Raw genomic sequence first — 22,461 nt, forward strand, 5'->3', positions numbered from 1 at the left:
GAATTTCAGAGCAAAACTTTAATACTGGTACAAAACTGCAGAGACTTGGAACAAGTAAAGTCATTAACAAAGTTATAAATGTGGTTTTTAACAAATTATAGAAAACTAGAATATCCTCAATTACATTTTTATTGAAAAATAGTTAATGTGTAAAATACAATATATACATTATTTTTTAAAAAACATGTTATTGGTGAAATGATGAGCTTTCATACAAGGATCACTGAAGTTTCACTCACTCTTAGCAAAGTGGTACTTTTATTTTCCTAGGTGAACATTTTGTTTAAAAATGGAGTCTCTAGAAAGAAAAAGAGAGAAATAAAGGGAGAAAGAAAGGAAGAGGTCTTTAGTGCCCTCTGGTGAAACTTCCTGAGACTGGGTATCCAAAAAAAGTAATTCCGCTCATGAGGGAAGAAAGTTAAATAGCAGAATTACTACCTGTTCACATTTGACAGAATGTGATTTGCTGCCTTGGGCAACCTCAGAGGATGCCTTGATCTCAGGGAAAGTGTTCCAACTACTGACACTCAGCCCAGCTGAGTGAAGAAAATACTTTCTTCCTAAATTTTCATTGTCATTGCCTTCTTAAAAAAACAAAAAACTGTCATATTTTAAGTGGGAGAAAAAATGTGGGAAAGGTTACAATCCAGACCAAAAAAAAAAAAAAAAAAAAAAAAGCTAATAGGACAGCAAAAATTATAGCTAAAACTTAGCAAGAAGAGCTCCTTTAGTGGTCCCTAACTCTTAGCCCGGTCTTCATAATGACGGATATCACTGTCCTAGCCGACTCTATGTGTACAGATTCTGGGAGAAAATGACCTTTTCCTCAGATTTCAGGAAGCAGACTTATTCCAGACGAGGGCCATTTCTAAATGTAAACATCAACAGAGTCTAAGTTCATTCTCCAGACCAAATACTTTGGACTTAAGGTTCTTCAGTTCTCCTTGTAGCTTATGTGCCCGTCTATTGCTGTCACGCACCTCACACAGAATGGCAAGATCCTGGTTTGCCTGGGCATTAAGTGTTGCCTAGAGATTGGAAAAAAAAAAAAAAAAAAAAAAAGAAGAAATGATTATAGCACACGCCAGGCGAAGAAATCGGTCAGAAAGGCTAGGCTCTCTGGCTCCTTTTTGTGAGACTTGTAGTACATAAGAGAAATCCAGTCCTTAGTTTGCTTAACGACTAACTAAAAGAAGGAAAATGTAGAGTACAGTTAAAGCAGAAAAGGCGTGAGACTCTTGGCTTTCCCACATAGCAGTAAAGAAGCCATGGGACAGAGATCATAAATAATGAGTAAAAAAAGACACTGATATGAACATTACTGGTAAATTTGCCAAAGAATCAAAGAAAGCATCTCTTCTTTTCCACAATTGACCTTGTTTGGCACATAGCAATCATTGAAGATATGTGGATGACTGGTTAAATCTCCTTAAGAAGGATCCTGAGGCAACCTGGATTCTAAATAAAGCTGTGTTTGATAGGGAGAAATTACTTTACTACTCAATTACTCACTTTCTCCACTGGTAAAATAGACACAGTTCTTGTACTCTACTTCTTGAATGGGGAAGGATGAAGCTTTCTGCTAAGTTTAGCTAAGACAGAAGTACACTGATGCAATCAATGATTTCAGTCTACTTAGTCTTCCCTCTGGTGTGTACTCGCTAAACTGATTTTAGTGAGGTGTGTCTACACATTTCTCTTCTGAGGAGGCCTCAAGGCCACGTCTCCTCACCTGCACCCCTTTTCTCCCTCTTGGTCATTCAGAATTAGCAATTACCTTATAGAGTATTTGCTCCAAGTCTTTCAGCCTCTGCCGGAGAATCTTAATATCTGTCTTAAAGCCTTCTACTTCCAAGATACGCCGATTCTCCAAGGCCTCATAGCGTTTTGTCATCACCTGTAAGCGCCTCCCCATCTTGTTAGTGCGATCCTAAATATAGGGACAGGGCAAGGCATTTTTGAAGATGAGGGAAGCATTCCCCAAACCATCTGCACTTCCCACTCCATCAGAGGTGGCAGAGAATTTTGTACCTTGAAGATCTCTCTCCTCACTCTCTCTTCCTCACGAATTCGGGCAAGTTCTTCTTCTAGGGAAATGCACTGCTCTTGATACATGTTGGACAATTTTTTCTCTTGTACTAACTTATCTTTTAGGGACTGCAGGTCAGAAGGAGAAAAAGTTACAATTTTGGTAATTCAAACAGCACTTAGGCAAGGAAAGAAAGGATTTCCCTAAGTCTAAAACGAGTTAAGGAACAAGACAGCAAGGAACCTTGGAGAGAAAGTGAAAGCCTCTTATTTCTAGAGGACTCTCTCAACCTTTTTCTGAAGTGTACATAGTAGAAATTCTTTAAAATAAAACAAATACCTTGGATCTGAGAAGAATCAGATAATGGAGCTCAGAACTATCTCAAGTAAGACATTACAATATATGTTTTGGGACACATTTCTGAAGTTTTTCTTTATTTTACTTTCAATTTTTTTTAAGTTTATTTTTGAGAAAGAGTGAAAGCACAAACAGGAGAGGGGCAGAGAGAGAGAATCCCAAGCAGGCTCTGCACTAATAATGCAGAGCCTGATGCGGGCTTGATCTCACGAACCGTGAGATCATGACCTGAGCTGAAACCAAGAGTCTCATCAGACAGAGCCACCCAGGTGCCCCTGAAGTTTCCTTTAAATAGAAACAACAACAAATATTATATATGTTCCATCAAGCAGCCAGAAGATCTACAAAAACCTAAATCAGATGTTTCTTCCTTACACACAATCCTTCAAAGAGGTACAATGTTTACAGCTAAATTATTCTCACCAGGAATGTAAAGGCCCTAGAAGGCATCCTCCACAATTGGCTGCTGCCCCCACCCCCCAACCCATCAACCTCTTTGCTTTCCACTTCCTTCTTGCTTATTCCTCTATGACCACAATGATATTCTCCCTCTTCCCTGAACATACTTTTCTTTTTAAATTAAAATTCTTGTAAAGTAGGGTCCACGCCCAATGTGGGGCTCGAGCTCATGAACTTGCTCTACCGACTGAGCCAGCCAGCTGCCCCTCCCTGAACATACTTTAAATTTGCTTTTCCCTCTGCTTGAAATGCTCATCCCCTAGGTCTGTACAACAGGCTCTGTACCATTTTAGGTCTCAGCAAAAACATCAGACATTAACAGAGGGTCCCCGTGCTTCCCTACGAAAGTAGACTTTTAGCAACTACATACAACCTTCATATAATCTTTTTAATTCCTTAATACCACTTACTTTTTAATAATCTATCATTTTTAAAAAATGTTTATTTAATTTTGAGAGAGAGAGAGACAGCGAGCAAGAGCTCGGGAGGGGGAGGGGCACAGAGAGAGGGAGACACAGAATCCGAAACAGGCTCCAGGCTCCAAGCTGTCAGCACAGAGCATGACATGGGGCTCAAATTCACAAACTACAAGATCATGACCTGAGCCGAAGTTGGACGCTTAATTGATTGAGCCACCCAGACGCCCCAATCATTTTCTTTGTTAATGTTTCCTTCTTACCCATTAAAGTTTTTTTTATCTATTTAAGTAGTCTCTACATCCATGTGGGGCTCGAATTCATGACCCCAAGATCAAGAGCCACATGCTCTTCCAACTGAGCCAGCCAGATGTCCCCATTCTCACCCATGAAAATGTAAATGCCATGAAGGCAGGCCTGGTCTAACTTATCTACTGTGGTAGCTCCAGAACCTAGCCCGTAGTAGGAGTGTTATAAGTATTTGGTCAATGAATAAACGAATCAATCAGTAGTTTAATTTTCTAAATATGCAAACACTGTAATGATAACACTACTCTTTGAAAACTATTTCTTGGAGTGCCTGGGTGGCTCAGTCAGTTGAGCGTCCGACTCTTGGTTTCAGCTCAGGTCATCATCTCACGGTTCGTGGGCCCGAGCATCACATCGGGCTCTGTGCTGACAGTGTGGAGCCTGCTTGGGATTCCGTCTCCCTCTCTCTCTGCCCCTCCCCCACTCATGTTCTTTCTCTCTCTCTCTCTCTCTTTCTCTCTAATACATAAACTTAAAAAAAATATATTCCTTCTTACTATTATTTTTTAATGTTTACTTCTTTTTGAGAGAGAGTTCACGCACGAACCAGGGAGGGGCAGAGAGAGACGGAGATAGAAGATCCCAAGCGGGTCCACGCCGACAGCAGAGACTCCAATGTGGGGTTCAAACTTGAGAACCATGAGATCATGACCTGAACCAAAGTTGGATGCTTAACTGACTGAACCACTCAGGTGTCCCAAAAAACCTATTTCTTGAGGCTGCTGCTATAACAGCTTTGGGAACTGAATGAATCTTGTATGACAATTCTCAGGTTCTTTGAAATTCTCTGAATTCTTTCAACTTTTCCAGAAAAATTAACAATTTCTATAAGACATAAGAAAACTACCTTAACATATTCATTTTGGTGGTGATGATTCTCATGAATGACTGGCCAAACGTTTCTAATTTTATCTTCTTTCTTCTTACATTGCATGCTGTATTGCTTAATCTTTGACATCAAATGATCCTTTTCAAGCATCCATGACTTCTCTTTATTTTGGTTTTCAAATCTGAGTTGCAAAAAGTCTTTGGTGCTCTCATAGAGAAGTTCTTGGGTGTGATGGAGACTGAAAGAAAATACAAATGTGGACACGAAGAAGCTTACATGGCACCTATGACACATAGTTATTCAGACAAAGGGAAGATATAGGTTCTTTAAAAATTGTGAAATCCGTGAATTCTGTAAAATATCATTAACGCTTTTAAAAACACACTTAACCTGGTCACTGGCAATCTTACATGTTTTACAAGACAAAATGTACTGTACTTACCCTTGCTCACTAGCTAACAGACTGGGCTTTATAGATATTTTCCTAAATTTCAGGTTATATAATTAAAAGACCTATAGAAATATTCGCACATAGCCTGCACAAATGTGGACTATTCCCTGACTGAGGGTGAACACAAGTTCTAAAATGTCAAAGAGTTTTGCTTTTGTTTATGCTGTGCTCCACACGTAAACTGCCTGGTATCAAATCTTATCCTTTTCTCAAGATCAACTTCCTCCATGGAGGCATCGTGGCAACTTTAAGCGCATTTAGTTTCTCTATTCTCCAAAATTCCATGTCAGTTTAAATCTCTATGCCTGGGCTACAATCCGACACTTGCTTATATATGATGCTGTTTTAACTATCAAAAGGCATATTTTCCTTTTTTTTCTAAGTTTATTTATTTTTAGATCTTTATTTATTTTTAAGGGAGAGAGCATGAGTGGAGGAGGGGCAGAGAGAGATGGGGGGGCCAGAGGATCTGTACTGATAGTAGCAAGCCCAATGTGGGGCTAGAACTCAAGAACTGTGAGATCATGACCTGAGCTGAAGTCAGACACTCGACTGAGCCACCCAGGTGTCCTTAAAGTTTATTTTGAGAGAGACAGAGAGAGAATCTTAAGCAGGTTCCATGCTATCAGTGCAGAGCCTGACATGGAGCTTGAACTCACTAACAAGGAGATTGTGACCTGAGCCGAAATCAAGAGTTAGACACTTAACCAACTGAGCCACCCAGATGCCCTATTTTTCTTTTTCTTTTCAAAAGATTTTATTTTTAAGTAATCTCTATACCCAACGTGGGGCCCAAACTCACAACCCCAAGATCAAGCACCACATGCTCCACCAACTAAGCCGGCCAGGTGTCCCACCGTGCGTATTTTCTAACCTGAGTGAAAGCTTATACCTTATTTATCATTTACTTTTGCACTGCTACCATCAGATTTTCAAGGACAGTACCAGCTACTAAACAGACACCAAGTACTGAATAGATTCTCGCCGACTACTGAGATTTTGGAATAGACGAATGATGTTCTATCTTCAAAAAAAAAAAAAAATCTATCTAGAAGTTAGCAGTTCATCAGTTTAACATCAACACCTAGAAAAATACTGTATCAAATGATCAAACTGCTTGCAAAGAATATGAAATACCATGAGGCAATCACTGTAATTTTCCACTGACCAAATAATGTCAGACACACTCAGTTCTTTTCATGAGTAATAGGATATGCAGAGAAGGGGAAACAATAGCATAATGCAGGCACAAAGCAGGATAACTGTCACCAGATGAATGTATATATGTTCAGGTATACATGTATGTGTATAAAGAAAGAGACTGAGGGGCGCCTGGGTGGCGCAGTCGGTTAAGCGTCCGACTTCAGCCAGGTCATGATCTCGCGGTCCGTGAGTTCGAGCCCCGCGTCGGGCTCTGGGCTGATGGCTCAGAGCCTGGAGCCTGTTTCCGATTCTGTGTCTCCCTCTCTCTCTGCCCCTCCCCCGTTCATGCTCTGTCTCTCTCTGTCCCAAAAATAAATAAAAAACGCTGAAAAAAAAAAAAAAAAAAGAAAGAGACTGATTCAGTTACCACAAGGATCTCTCTTGCTTTCAACGAGTTATTTTATTCTATCTTACATTATGTTCTCAATTACAAAGTGGGCGAGTAGGATCTTGTTAATGTGTAAGTGGTTTGAAAGATACCCAAAAGACAGTCACTAATGGCCTTGGATTTCATGCCATTCAATATTCTTAGGATGATCTATCTAATGTAAGGGATTGATCATGTGCTCAGATATGTAGATGATGTTAAACCAGGATGGTTATTAATATTCTAGAAGACAATTGTAAAATTACAAATTACTATGAAAATTTAAAAACACCGTTCCCTAGGGGCGCCTGGGTGGCTCAGTCGGTTGGGCGACCGACTTCGGCTCAGGTCATGATCTCGCGGTCCGTGAGTTCGAGCCCCACATCGGACTCTGTGCTGACAGCTCAGAGCCTGGAGCCTGTTTCAGATTCTGTGTCTCCCTCTCTCTCTGACCATCCCCCATTCATGCTCTGTCTCTAAAATGAATAAACGTTAAAAAAAAATTTTTTTTAATAAATAAATAAATAATGAAAACACTGTTCCCTTAAAAACAATTAAAATCCAATGAAAACTGAAAATGCTATGCGTAAGGCCAAAATACCAAAAATAAAAACGAAGGTGGAGGAGTGCTGGCCAAACGCAAACACACTGCTGTGTTCAAAGAAACAGAGCCGGCAAGAGCCAGAAGGCAGTTCCTACTCTGCAGTGGCCAGAAATCTTAATTTAAGTATCACATCCAATTTTAATCCCCATACTTTCAAGTGGAGGAAGAGGCACTAGAGAAGTTTAAGAAGACAATAAAAAAAAAAAATAAAGCGATGAAAAACGTAACATGAAAAAAAATTTTAAATGTAGAATGTTTAACACAGAAAAGCAGCAGTAAGGTGCGGTTTGATAAGGATCATCAAGTACTCAATGTTTATTGCATGCCTATTGTGCATACAGGGCAGGACAAGAGTTGGACACTTAACCAACTGAGCCACCCAGACGCCCCAGGACAGTCCACTTTTAAGCCACTCAGAAAAATGCAAAAATCTGTCAGGTACAGCTTTCTTGAACACTCACCTTTTGGTAAGCTCTTTGATTTTGTCCTGATTTCTCTGTTGATGCACTTGTATTTCCTCAATGCGAATCCGTCTATCCTCTATGAGCCCTTCAACTTGCTCTCGAGAAAGCCTGGTCTGTTCCTCCAGCTGAGCCTGCAGCGCTTCCACCTAGGTAGGCCAAATGGGGTGTGGCGTATCCACTCCTGCTTTGCTTCCATTTATTTATTACCTCTAAAAGCCAGCCTTGCTCCAGAAAAGTGTAAAAAGCCAAACAAAAAACCCACAAACAAAAGCACAGCAGCAAAACAAATAGAAGAAAAATCTTAAGTGTTCTCCTTTTTATTTAATGTCTTATAAATGGGGTTAGGCTACAAAAGAGCAAGCTCTGTCCACACTAAACAAAGCATCTACATCACACACAAAAAGCTAGAAAATACAGTTTCCTCTACCCTAAGATTCTCATCTTTTCACTATCTCCTATTTTGGAATTTTAGGACTGTCTTCCTCTTAAGAACCCCTCGTTGCACAGAAATAGAATGACTCTTCTTCATTTTTCACTTTAAAAGGTGGGGCAAAATCAGTATAATGTAATTTCCTTCTGTGATTCTGGCTGTCATGACTCCAAATGGAGATACTAGCCAAAGGCAGAAACTGTCATTTAAAGCAACAGACTGCTCTGTTGTTACTCCTCCCCAGTAAGAACAGGAACTTGAGTGCAACTAGATGAAAAATCCTGGTTGCAAATGATACACAATTACCAGATGGTAATAGGATGATTCATGACTTTCCTAGGCCAAAGTACCTTTTAAAAAAAAATTATTTATTTTTTGTGAGAGAGTGCAAGCAGGGCGAGGGACAGAGGGAGAGAGGGACAGAAGATCTGAAGGTCACAGCACAGAGCTTGATGCAGGGCTCGAACTCATGAGCCATGAGATCATGACCTGAGCCGATGTCAGACGCTCAACCAACTGAGCCACCCAGGCACCCGTGGAATATATGCACTTAAATAAACCGATTTACCCCCCCAGAGGTCAATCTATCAGCACAGATCCCCTAGGCCAATCACAAAGGGAATTCTTACTGTATGATAGTTTTGTTGGGTAAGGCTTTGTATATAAGCTGAAGGAATAGAAGGTTCAGAATAGCGCTTCTAGAATGGCTCAAAAGAGAACAATGGTTTTAAGATATAAAATAATTTCCTTGGAAATTAGGAACAACCTATATTTTCTTTATCACTTGATGAATAGATGTAACATGTATGTAAGAAGATATTTACATGATAACAAAGGTATGCTACACAAAGCTAAAGTTGTGGACAGAAACTGTTCTGGTCTGCCAAAATAAATTCTTTACCTGCAGGGTAAGTGTTTGTATGTCTCCCTGGTATTGCTCAGAACTTTCTTCTTTCTCTCTCATTGCTGGTTTTCTTTTGCTTACTTTAGAATCTAAAACAGAAAACAAAAATTAATCAAGACCCTTACCTAGTTTTTCTTAGCTATTTGAGCATCAACATTAGCTCTGCAGAGGAGTCTGGTTGGGTTTACCTGTAAGAGAAGAAAAGGAAGAAGAATGAAAACATCCAATGGCTATAGTAATAGTTTTTCAAATGGGAATCTCTCTAAAGGAACTATGCCAGGATGTCTTCTGGATAATAATATTTACCTTTCTAAAGAATAAACACTAAATTTTCCTTTGGAGTTGTATCTATTCTCTTCATAAAATATTATTTAATCAGAAAAGGTAAGGAATAAGGAAAACTAAGTCTAAACATTTGGTTGTGATTTATCACCCAATTTTCTAAAGATGGGGATTTTAAAAATAAGCAATGCTAGGACCCTGCCTGCACCTGCCAGCCAGAGGCCATCTATCGGTGGGGTGGAGCAGCACTTCCCAGGAAGGGGGGTGCACAGAGCAGGACCTTTTAAGGCATCAGGGTTTAAATCCCAGCCTAGCACCAGGGAGGCATCAGAGTCAGTAGAGCAGGACAAACCGCCTCGTTCGGACCCATGTGGCACTGAGAGGAGGCCCTTTGGTGGGGTGCCCAGAGCGGGACCCTTTAAGACATCTGGGTTTGAACCCCAGATGAGCCCAGGCATGGGAGACTGTGGAGCAAGAGAGAGGGGGAAAAAATAGCCCCACTCCCACTGTGCAGTTCTGTGAGGATGGCCTGAACAGAGTGGTTTGGGACACCGGGGGTCTGGGGAGGAGAGACTGGGATGTCACCATTTTTCTTCCCATCACCAACAAGGTGGGGCCTCAGGGAACCGACAGAGGGCCCACAGTGGAGGCGGAACCTGCCTACACCAAACCACACCCCTCTGCACCTGGTAACTGGGTGTCTACCTGAGCAAGATTGACACTAACCAGACCAGACAGCCTCTCCTCCAGACCAGTGCTGCCACCAGTTCCAAGGCACCATCAGATATCAGTCCAGCATTTTTGCATTTTCTGATTTAATTCTTGGATCATTCTTATTATATGCATATATATGTGTGTGTGTGTGTGTATTTACACCCATACACATGTATACACACATATATATATGTGTGTGTGTGTGTATATATATATATATATATGTGTGTGTATATGTGTGTGTATATATACATATATATATACACATATGTATATACACATATATATACATATATATATATATATATATATATATATATATATACACATATGTTTTCTTCCTTTTCTCCCTCTTATTTCTTCCCTTCTCTAGTCTGGTTATTCTGTATTTTGGTTGTTAGTTTATTTAAGCAGACATATTTAACCTATTCTCTTTATACCTGTTCTATATCTCCTTCTTTATTTTCTTCTCTCTCTGGATTAAGCCATATAGTTTCTCTGCCCAGTTAATTTTCTTTTTTTCCTTTTCCCCGCCCCTGTCATTTCTCTCTTTGTACAGGACAGGGCCTTTTCCACCACCACTGCCCCCCAACCCCCTTTTTTAAAAAATTTTTTTTTCCAGGACTACTTCAATGAACAAATCAAAGCACACCTGGTGGAGGGTCCAAAACATCATTATGAGTAGGGAGATAAAGCAACCAGAGTCACAACAACAGAGAGCACATAACACACTGCAAAAAACACCTCCTGAAGGGCCAGGCCCTGGACAGTATATGACCCCTCTTTAATATAGTAGTGCTCCCAGGTGCAGGACACATAACAAGCTTTTAAAACACATAAGGGACAGAAAACTAGCCAAAATGACAAAATGGAAGAATTTTCCTCAGAAGAAATTCTGACAGCTGAAGAGTTGATAAAAACAGATATAAACACTGTATCTGATCAAGAATTTAGAATAATAGTCATAAGATTAATCGCTGGGCTTGAAAAAAAACATAAAAGACAGCAGAGAATCGATTGCTGCAGAGACCAAGGAAATAAAAAGTAGTCAGGATGAATTAAGAAATGCTGTAAATGAGGTACAAAATAAACTAGATGCAGTGACAGCGAGGATTGAAGAGGCAGAGCAGAGTATAAGTGAAATAGAAGATAAAATGATGGAAAAAGATCTAGCCAAGAAAAAAGATAAAAAAATTCTAGACCACGAGGAGGGAATTAGAGAACTGTGATTCAATGAAACAGAATAATATCTGTATCACAGGAGTTCCAGAACAAGAAGAGAGAAAGGGATGGAAGGTTTATTTGAACAAATTATAGCTGAGAACTTCCGCAATCTGGGTAAGGAAACAGACATTGAAATACAGAAGGCACAGAGAACTCTCTTCAGATGTAACGTGAATCAATCTTCTGCACGACATATCATGGTGAAATTGGAAAAATACAAAGATAAAGAGAATTCTGAAAGCAGCTAGGGACAAACAGGCCTTAATCTACAAGGGTAGACACATAAGGGTAGTAGCAGACCTATCTACTGAAACTTGGCAGGCCAGAAGGGAGTGGCAGGAAATATTCAATGTACTGAATAGGAAAAATATGCAGCCAAGAATCCTTTATTCAGCAAGCCTGTCATTCAGAACAGGAGAGATAAAGGTTTTCCCAGACAAACAAAAACTGAAGGAATTCATCACTACTAAACCAGCCCTGCAAGAGACTCTAAGGGGAACTCTGTGAGGGGAATGTTGCAAAGACTACAAAGGACCAGAGACATCACAAGCATGAAACCTACAAATAACACAATGACACTAAATCCATATCTTTCAATAATAACACTGAATATAAATGGGACTAAATGCTCCAATCAAAAGATACAGGGTATCAGAATGGATAAAAAAAACAAGATCCATCTATTTGCTGTCTACAAGAGACCCATTTTAGACCTGAGGACACCTTCAGATTGAAAGTGAGGGGATGGAGGGGCGCCTGGGTGGCGCAGTCGGTTAAGCGTCCGACTTCAGCCAGGTCACGATCTCGCGGTCCGTGAGTTCGAGCCCCGCGTCAGGCTCTGGGCTGACGGCTCGGAGCCTGGAGCCTGTTTCCGATTCTGTGTCTCCCTCTCTCTCTGCCCCTCCCCCGTTCATGCTCTGTCTCTCTCTGTCCCAAAAATAAATAAACGTTGAAAAAAAAAAAAAATTAAAAAAAAAAAAAAAAAAGAAAGTGAGGGGATGGAGAACCATCTATCATGCTATTGGAAGTCAAAAGAAAGCTGGAGTAGCCATACTTCTATCAGACAAACTAGATTTTAAACTAAAGGCTGTAACAAGAGATGAAGAAGGGCATTATATCATAATTACGGGGTCTATCCATTAAGAAGAGCTAACAATTATAAAGTTTTATGAACCCAATTTGGTAGCACCCAAATATATAAAACAATGAATCACAAACATAAGTAATCTTACTGATAAGAACATGGTAATTGCAGGGGACTTTAGTACTCTACTTACAACAATGGACACATCATCTAGGCAGAAAATCAATACAGAAACAATGGCCCTGAATGATACACTGGACCAGATGGACCTGACACATATATTCAGAATTTTTTATCCAAAAGCAGCAGAATACACATTCTTCTCGAGTGCACATGGAACATTCTCCAAGATAGATCACATACTGGTCACAAAACAGCCCTCAAAAAAATATAAAAGAACTGAGATCATACCATACACATTTTCAGATCACAATGCTATGAAACTTCAAATCAACCATAGGAAAAAGTCTGGAAAACCTCCAAATGCATGGACATTAAAGGACATCTTACTAAAGAATGAATGGATCAATCAGGCAATTAAAGAAGAAATTAAAAAATATATGGAAACAAATGAAAATGAAAACATGACAGTCCAAACCCTTTGGGATGCATCAAAGGCAGTCCTAAGAGGAAAATACACTGCAATCCAGGCCTATCTCAAGAAACAAGAAAAATCCCAAATACAAAATCTAATAGCACACCTAAAGGATATAGAAGCAGAACAGAAAAGAAACCCCAAGACAGAAGAAGAGAAATAATAAAGATTAGAACAGAAATAAACAATACAAAATCCAAAAAAACAGTAGATCTATGAAACTAAGAGCTGTTTTTTTTGAAAAAATAAACAAAATTGATAAAACCCTAGCCAGAATCCTCAAAAAGAGAGGACCCAAACAGATAAAACCATGAATGAAAATGGACTTATCACAACCAACCCCTCAGAACTAGAAATAATTATCAGAGAATACTATGAAAAATTATATGCCAACAAACTGGACAACTTGGAAGAAATGCACAAATTCCTAGATACCCACACACTACTAAAACTCAAATGGGAAGAAATAGAAAATTTGAACAGACCCATAACTAGTGAAGAAATTGAATCAGTTATCAAAAATCCCCAACAAATAAGAGTCCTGGACCAGACTTCCCAGGGGAATTCTACCAGGCATTTAAAGCAGAGTTAATACCTATCCTTCTCAAGCTGTTCCAAAAATTAGAAATGGAAAGAAAGCTTCTGGACTCATTCTATGAAGCCAGTATTACCTTGATTCCCAAACCACACAGAGACCCCACAAAGAAAGGAGAATTACAGGCCAATATCCCTGATGAACATGGATGCAAAAATTCTCAACAAAATACTAGCAAATCGAATTCCATAGCATATAAAAAGAATTCTTCACCAGGATCAAGTGGGATTTATTCCTGGGCTGCAGGGCTGGTTCAATATTCATAAATTAATCAATGTGATACATCACATTAATAAAAGAAAGGATAAGAACCATATGATCCTGTCAATAGATGCAAAACAAAATACAGCATTGTTCCTTAATAAAAACCCTCAAGTAAGTTGGGATAGAAGGAACATACTGAAATATTATAAAAGCCATATATGAAAAGCCCACAGCTAATATTATATGGGGAAAAACAGAGCTTTCCCCTGAGATCAGGAACACAACAGGGATGTCCACTCTCATCACTGTTGTTTAACACAGTGTTAGAAGTCCTAGCATCAGTAATCAGACAACAAAATGAAATAAAAGGCATCAAAACTGGCAAAGAAGAAGGCAAACTTTCACTTTTCACAGACATGATACTCTACATGAAAACCCGAAAGACTCCACCAAAAAGCTGCTAGAACCGATACATGAATTTAGCAAAGTCACAGGATACAAAAATCAATGTACAGAAATCAGTTGCATTTCTATACACCAATAATGAAGCCATAGAAAGACAAATAAAGAAACTGATCCCATTCACAATTGCACCAAGAATCATAAAATACCTAGGAATAAACCTAACCAAAGATGTAAAAGATCCGTATGCTGAAAACTATAGAAAACTTATGAAGGAAACTGAAGGAGACACAAAGAAATGGAAAAACATTCCATGGATTCGAAGAATAAATGTTAAAATGTCAATACTACACAAAGCAATCTACACTTCAACGCAATCCCAGTCAAAATTGCACCATCATTCTTCTCAAAGCTAGAACAAACAATCCTAAAATTTGTATGGAACCACAAAAGACCCCAAATAGCCAAAGTAATGTTGAAAAAGAAAACCAAAACGGGAAGCATCACAATCCCAGACTTTAGTCTTTACTACAAAGCTATAATCATCAAGACAGTGTGGTATTGGCACAAAAACAGACACATAGACCAATGGAATAGAATAGAGAACCCAGAATTGGACCCACAAGCGTATGGCCAGCTGATCTTTGACAAAGCAGGAAGGGGCATCCAATGGAAAAAAGACAGTCTCTTTAGCAAATGGTGCTGGGAAAACTGGACAGCAACATGCAACTAGACCACTTATACCATACACAAAAATAAATTCAAAATGGATGAAAGATCTAAATGTGAGACAGAAAACCATAAAAACCCTAGAGGAGAAAACAGGCAACAACCTCTTTGACCTCAGTTGCAGCAATTTCTTGCTTGACACATCTCCAAAGGGAAGGGAATTAAAAGCAAAAATGAACTATTGGGACCTCATCAAGATAAAAAGCTTCTGCACTACAAAGGAAACAATCAACAAAACTAAAAGGCAACTGACAGAATGGGAAAAGATATTTGCAAATGACATAGCGGATAAAGGGTTAGTATCCAAAATCTATAAAGAGCTTACCAAACTCAACACCTGAAAAACAAATAATCCAGTGAAGAAATGGGCAGAAGACATGAACAGACACTTTTCCAAAGAAGACATCCAGATGGTTAACAGACACATGAAAAGATGCTCAACGTCACTCATCATCAGGGAAATTCAAATCAAAACCACACTGAGATACCACCTCACACCAGTCAGAGTGGCTAAAATTAACAACTCAGGAAACAACAGATGCTGGCGAGTATGTGGAGAAATGGGAACCCTCTTGCACTGTTGGTGGGAATGCAAACTGGCACACCTGCTCTAGAAAAGTGTGGAGGTTCCTCAAAAAATCAAAAATAGAACTACCCTAGGACCCAGCAATAGCACTGCTATGAATTTATCCAAAGGATATAGGAGTGCTGATTCATAGGGGCACATATACCCCAATGTTTATAGCAGTGTTTTCAACAATAGCCAAATTATGGAAAGAGCCCAAATGTCCATCAACTGATGAATAAAGAAAATTTGATTTATATATACAATGGAATACTACTTGGCAATGAGAAAGAATGAAACCTTGCCATTTGCAGCAATGTAGATGGAACTGGAGGGTATTATGCTAAGTGAAATAAGTCAGTCAGAGAAAAACAGATATCAGATGTTTTCATTCACATGTGGAACTTGAGAAACTTAACAGAAGACCATGGGGGAAGGGAAGTGGAAAAATAGTTACAAACAGAGAGGGAGGGAGACAAACTGTAAGAAACTCTTAAATACAGAGAACAAACTGAGAGTTGATGGGTCAGGTGGGGTAGAGGGGAAAATGGGTGATGGGCATTGAGGAGAGCACTTGTTGGGATGAGCACTGAGTGTTGTATGTAAGTGATGAATCACAGGAATCTACCCCCAAAACCAAAAGCACCCTGCACACACTGTATGTTAGCCAATTTGACAATAAATTATATTAAAAAAAACAAGCAACACTAAAATTACACTGAACAAAATTCCTAGAATGATTTAAGAACCTCATGCTAAGAGAACAGATCTTAAGAGTTCTCATCGCAGGAAAAACAAATGCATGACCATGTGGGATGATGAATGCTATCCAGACTTACTGTGGTGATCATTTCGTAACACAGACAAATATTGAATCCTTATGTTGTACATTTAAAACAAGTGTAATATGTCAGTTACATCTTAATTTTCTAAAAAGAGGCAAAGATATAAAACTAAGATTTCCATTTAAAAAAAAAAAAAAGAAAGAGAAGAGACTGAGGCTTAGAATCGAATTAATATTCTGTGATCCCAGAAGTTGTCCAAGTCTGTTTTATGATTTATCATCATGTTAATTATGTATTTTTTATTTTACTTTATTAAAACATCAAGGAAGGTTAAAGGAAAGAAAGCTCAGTGAAATCTGAAACCACCAAAGACATCACTATGAATATTCATTATCACTACATAGTAGAAAAAATTTCTAATCATGTGCACTATGTTTTTGAATTCTGCATCAATGAGAATTTGTAATAATGTGGCTAGTACCTGCTCTGAAAGCTGAGGAAAATTCATTCTGTTCACATATACCTACAGGCTGGATAGTCTTTTGGAAAATGCTGACCTGAAAAGGCAAAAAAAAAAAAAGTATAGAATTAGCCTCCCTATAAGATGTCATATTTCACTTTTTAGCTTTATTTCTGTAGGTCAAACACTATTCATATATCAAATTTGTCAAAATTGCCATAATCATATAAGGATGTCATGTATGTGAGATACCAAAGTGGACAAAGTAACAAATTGGATAAAACTCAGTGCTGGTAATACAAACTAAAAAAATTAAATTTCAGAGTTATCTAGTAATATCTGCTGAAAGAAAGGGGGAGGAGATCCTTGACAAAGGCCTTTAGGAAAATAACGGTAACACCAAAGAATGTATATGTAGATACACATAAAGATGCTCATTGAGGCACTGTTTATACAAGTATAAAAATGGAAATACTATACATACACAAATATTTCTATATGAATGGAAAAAGAGTTTTTTCTCTGGGATATAGAATTATGCGACACTGCCCCTCTTATATGATCGATTTCTCAAATCTATCTGTTTTTAATAAAGACCATGCATTACTTTTATTATCAGCAGAAACTTCAGATTAAAAAAGAAACCTGAGGGGTGCCTGGGTGGCTCAGTTGGTTAAGTGACCGACTTCAGCTCACGTCATGATCTCACAGTTCATGAGTTCAAGCCCTGTGTCGGGCTCTGTGCTGACAGCTTGGAGCCTGGAGCCTGCTTGGGATTCTATGTCTCCCTCTCTTTCTGCCCTTCCCCCACTCATGCTCTGTGTATCTCTTTCTCTCTCAAAAATAAAAAAAATTAAAAAAAAAAAAGAAACCTGAGTATTGCAACTTGCTCCCACACTAACTCTGCTCCTGCTTTCCTCTCTAATCTCCCCCCAAAACATCTACTCCTCTATGCTTTAGATTTCCAAACAATAGGGGCACCTGGGTGGCTCAGCTGGTTAGGCATCTGACTTCAGCTCAGGTCACGATCTCAGGGTTCGTGAGTTTGAGCCCCACATTGGGCTCTGCAGAGCCTGAAGCCTGCTTCAAATTCTGTGTCTCCCCCTCTCTCTGCCCCTCCCCAGCTCGCACTCTGTCTCTATCTCTCTTAAATATAAATAAACATTTAAAAAAAATTAGATTTCCAAACAATAAAATGGGGTAAACAATACTACTTCCCAAGGTTTTTTCGGAGAAAAATAAATAAAATCATAAAACTGTCTGTAATTATAGCAAGTGCTCTGAAAACTTAGGGGCTATGACATTTAATTCTCCTTCTATCTTCTTTAATAAGTACCAAAATTGCTCTTATTGTGGACCCCATCCTGTATTTTATAAAAGCCATGCTTACCATGCTGTACCAAAGATTACTTACTTTGTTTGGAGGCTCCTTATAAAAATAGGTCACTTCTCCAGTGTCTGTGCCCACAAGGGTCAAGAGGTTCTGAATCTTTTTCTTGTCTTCTAGCTCCCTGCAATTCTCATAGAGTAAGCACATATTGTGTTCAGAGGAAGTAAATTTTCCTATTTAAAAGACCTCCTTTCTGATTTACTTTTACGACAATGGCAACATCAAATTAAAATTGAGTAAGATATATTTAGACCTTAGCTCTAATTTTTAAAACATCAGGTGTTTATACTAATTCAGAAAGAATGGATCAAAGACCTACATATAAGAGTTAAAACTATAAAACTCTTAGAAGAAAACAAAGTGATATTGGATTTGGCAATGATTTTTTAAACATGACATCAAAAGCAGAAGGAACAAAAAGAAAAATATACCAACTGGACCTTACAAAAATAAAAAAATTTTGTGCATCAAAGGACTATCAACAGAATAAAATGGCAACACTCAGAATGGGAGAAAACACTTGGAAATCACTTACCTAATAAGGGATTCAATCTAGAATATACAAAGAACTCTTAAAACTAAACAACAGTAAAAATCAAAGAACCCAATTCAAAAATGGGCAAAGGACTTGAATAGACATTTCTCTGAAAAAGATACACAAATGACCAATAAACATGTCAGAAAATGTCAACATCACTAATCATTAGGGCAATGTAAACCAAAACAATGAGATACTACTTCACACCCATTAAGATAGCTAGTATTAAAAAAAATAAAGAACAAATGTTGGTATGCACATTCAGTAAGAGACTGAAACCTATGTGCACTGTGGGTGGGAATATAAAGTGGTACAGTCACTATGGGAAACAGTATGGCAGTTCCTCAAAATTATTAAACATAGAATTAACATTTGATTCAGCAATCACACTTCTGGGTATATATACAAAACAACTGAAAGCAGAGACCTGAACAGGTATGTGTACATCAATGTTCACAGCAGTGTTATTCACAATAGCTAGAAGATGGAAATAATTCAAGTGTCCATCAATGGACCAAGGGATAAACACAATGTGGTATATACATATAATGGAATATTATTTGGCCTTAACAAGGGATGAAAGTTTGATGTGTGCTACAACATTGGTGAACCTTGAAAACATTGTGCTAAATGAAATAAGCCAGATGCAAAGGGACAAATACTATCTGATTCTGCTTATATGAAGTCAAATACATAGATAGAAGGTAGAACAGTGGTTACTGGGGGCTAGGAGGAGGGGAGATGGGGAGATATTGTTTAGAGTTTCTATATGGGATGATGAAAAAGTATTCTAGACATGGATAGTGGTATGGCTGCACAATAATGTGAATATACCTAATGCCACTGCACTATGCACTTAAAAATGACTAAAATGGTAAATTTCATGTTAAATATATTTTACCACAATTTAAAAAAAATTTAGTAGTGGATGCTTCCACATCGTGGACCACCGCTCAGATGCTACCTTCAGGATCAAGACACTTCTCACCCAAGAGCTTCTCCAGCAACTGCCCTAGGCTGAAGGCAGCAGCCTTTCCCAAGTCTATATCCCCTCCCTGGTGGCAGCCTACATCCAATGAGTGGGGTACAAATGTTCAACCCCTTTGCCTCTGAATGGCTGTCCTGGCCTCAGAGCTCAGCTGAAGCTAACTGTTACCATCGAATCACAGTTCAAATTCTTCCTCTGTCCAAATCTGCTTGTAGATGGTATTCCTGAAAGTCTACCTACTAACCATCCTACGGGCATTCGTATCCATCTCAGAGTCTGCTTCCTGGGGAACACAACCTAAGAGAAGGACCATAGAGATATTTATCTTGTTTCATTTAATTTAGAAACAGAACTCCAATATTTCCCTTCTGCTAGTTGGCACCTGATTCTCAGTCGGTCGTTTTCAGAGTAGAGGCGTAAAGCATGTTCCCGTTCCTGGAAGAGGCAGACCTGCATATCACTTAGGGCTTTCTGCAATTCAGCAATCTCTTCCTCCCTCTGCTGCAAATCCCATTCTAGTTTATGCTGAGGGAAAAAAAAAGGTAGTTGAAAAGATATCTGACTTCATAGGAGTATCTCTTATTGGGTATGGTGGCTCAGTTCAGGTAGATATATCACAAAGTGAATGGTTTCACCAACACAGAATTCAAATGACAACAGGTGTGTATAGACTAGGGTTTAAAAGCTACAGGGTGAGTGTGACGTTTGCATGTAACATCAAAGCTCTCGTATTTTTTACAGATTACAAAACCCTGTAATGCCAAATGATCTACCTGTTCTAGTCACACCTTTTTTTTTTTTTTTTAATGCTTTCTATGTAATAAGGATTATAAAATTTTGGAAAGACAAAGATAAAAAGGTATGATTTTTGGCTACAGAGCTGAAGAATTTTGTGGGGAAAGAGACATGCCAACAATTAAAGTGAAATAATTATTTCATGAAAGAGCATACAGAATAAAACGGTAGAGGGGAAAGCACGGCAGGGGTAAAACCTCTAAGGTTTTGGGAAGTCAGGGAATGCAACCAAAAAGTTGGAACTTGAAAGACGAAAACTGTTGGAGACAAGCGGAGGGGGGCGTACTCTCAGGAAAGAGACATAAATACACAACCATCAAAGAGCTGTAAGTGTCTGGAAAACTCCAAGTACTTCAGTGTTACTGGAGTGGATAGTGAGAGGCAGACTGGGGACTTATGGGGCCGGAGGCTGGATACTGGTAAGGAGTAGCTCAGGGGAGGCATAACTAGTGTTGTGGCAAGAGCGATTAAGCTGTAAGAATGGATCTAGTGACATTAAGGAAGCAGAAGCAATAGCACCTACCAAATGAAGGAAGTAGGGGCTGGGGAGTGCGGCAGGCAACGATACCATTTACTGGACAAAGAATAAAGACAAGTGAAGAGATAAGGGGAAGTGTTAGTGGCATATATGAATGTGTGGGTAGGGGAGCAAAGGGGAAAGGAGCTCAGACGTGGGCATGTTAGCATGGAGCTCAGGGAGAAAAGGGAGTCCCCATCAGTTACTTGGTGTCATCATCGCAGATGTAGCAGTAGAACGAACAAATACGATGAGACCGTATACGGTGGAATCTAGAACTTAGACAGTTAAGACTAAGGAAAGGGAGTTGTGAATGGAGACTGAGAAGAACTGGGCAGAGAAGTGAAGACAGAACCTAGGAAAGAAAAATGACAGAAATCAAGAAAGGATGAGTTTGCAGAAAAAGGTCAATGGTGACAAATACTGCAAAGGCTACAAAGAGAAGAGATCATTTTGACAAGTAGGTTCTAGAGACCACAGGAGGTACAGTTTTCATGCAGCAATGAGGACAGAGACCAAACTGCAGTCAAGAAGTCGCTGAGAGAGTGATAAAGTCAAACTATTCTAAAAGTGTGGTTGAGAAAAGAGGGTCGACAGGGAAAAGCATAACTACAGAACGGCATTTTCTTCCTTTAAGTTGGGAAAGACTGGAGTATGTTTATATACTGAGGAGAAAAAGCCAATGTCATGCAAGAAGTTAAAAACAGAACATGGAGAGAAGAGAGCAGATGAAACAGGGTTTCTTAGGAGGAAGGAGGATTGGGGGCCAGGGAGAGCTCTGGATCAATTCACCTTGAACAGGCAGAGACATCTTGCCCCTGCAGCAGTAAAGAAGAAGAGAGATGGACAGAGGTGTAGGTATCTGTGTGTGGATGGGCAGGAAGGAAGTGCATGCGAGGTGGCTGGCATTTCCTTTGTGAACTAGGAAGCAAGATTGCCTGAGAGAAGTGGGCTAAGAAGGGGTGGCAGGCTGGAGGAGAGTGAGGGTATGGCACAGGTGAGAAAATTGTTGTACAGTGACTGACGATACGGATGGATATGTTTACCGTGACTTTATTGTGTAATGATTTGTGACCGTTCTAGGAGAACGGTTCTTAACTGGGGGGTAATTTTGCCTATGCCCCCAGGAGAAATTGGGCAGTGTCTACAGGCATTTTTGATGGTCACAATTGGGGACAGGGAGGATGGGGGCAGAGGTGTGCTACTGGTATCTAGTGAGTAGAGGCCAAGGATGCTGCTAAACATCGTACAATGCACAGGACAGTCTTCACAACAAAGAATTACCTAGCCCCAAATGTCAATAATGCCAAGACTGAGAAATCCTGCTCCAGGAGAGGAGGTGGTGGAGAACCAGATGAAGTTATAGCTAGGATTTGTGCTATGCAAGCAGAGCAGAAGAATAAGCAAGGGGTCATGTACAGGCAGTACAGCCACTGAAGTGAAGCACAATGGGATTTGGGTTAGAAGGAAGGACATGATGTCAGAAAACTGACAGGCAACACTTAGAAAACCTGAAAAGTCGGGATGCCCAGGGGGCTCAGTTGGTTAAGCATCTGACTCTTTATTTCAGCTCAGATCACGATCTCATGGTTCACGAGATTGAGCCCTGCAACGGGCTCTGTCCTGACAGTGGAAAGACTGCTTGGGATTCTCTCTCTCTCTCTCTCTCTCTCTCTCTCTCTCTCTCCTCCCCCACTTGCTCTCACTCCCTCTCAAAATAAATAAACTTAAAAAAAAAAAGGGGGGGGCGGTGAATAGGTGGCTCAGTCAGT

General features: G+C 39.4%; 1 protein-coding gene across 4 annotated transcripts in view; it reads right to left on the bottom strand.

Moving 5' to 3' along the window:
- Nucleotides 1–22,461, bottom strand: part of CCDC77 (coiled-coil domain containing 77) — a 31,067-nt gene continuing 8,606 nt past the window's right edge. For 3 of the 4 annotated variants that reach the window (XM_030321861.2, XM_030321862.2, XM_030321864.1), the window contains 9 exons: nt 19,760–19,902; nt 17,876–17,972; nt 16,483–16,558; nt 8,820–8,911; nt 7,486–7,634; nt 4,418–4,637; nt 2,032–2,157; nt 1,778–1,930; nt 1–1,028 (listed from right to left, as the gene is read on the bottom strand). In XM_030321861.2, the coding sequence (XP_030177721.1) occupies nt 882–1,028; nt 1,778–1,930; nt 2,032–2,157; nt 4,418–4,637; nt 7,486–7,634; nt 8,820–8,911; nt 16,483–16,558; nt 17,876–17,972; nt 19,760–19,902 (1,203 nt within the window). In that variant the 3' untranslated portion in view covers nt 1–881. The remainder of the gene's footprint in view (nt 1,029–1,777; nt 1,931–2,031; nt 2,158–4,417; nt 4,638–7,485; nt 7,635–8,819; nt 8,912–16,482; nt 16,559–17,875; nt 17,973–19,759; nt 19,903–22,461) is intronic. The other variant, XM_030321865.1, reaches the window with a different exon arrangement.

This window comes from Lynx canadensis, chromosome B4 (genome assembly GCF_007474595.2).
Source record: "Lynx canadensis isolate LIC74 chromosome B4, mLynCan4.pri.v2, whole genome shotgun sequence".
In the NCBI taxonomy this organism is placed as follows: Eukaryota; Metazoa; Chordata; class Mammalia; order Carnivora; family Felidae; genus Lynx; species Lynx canadensis.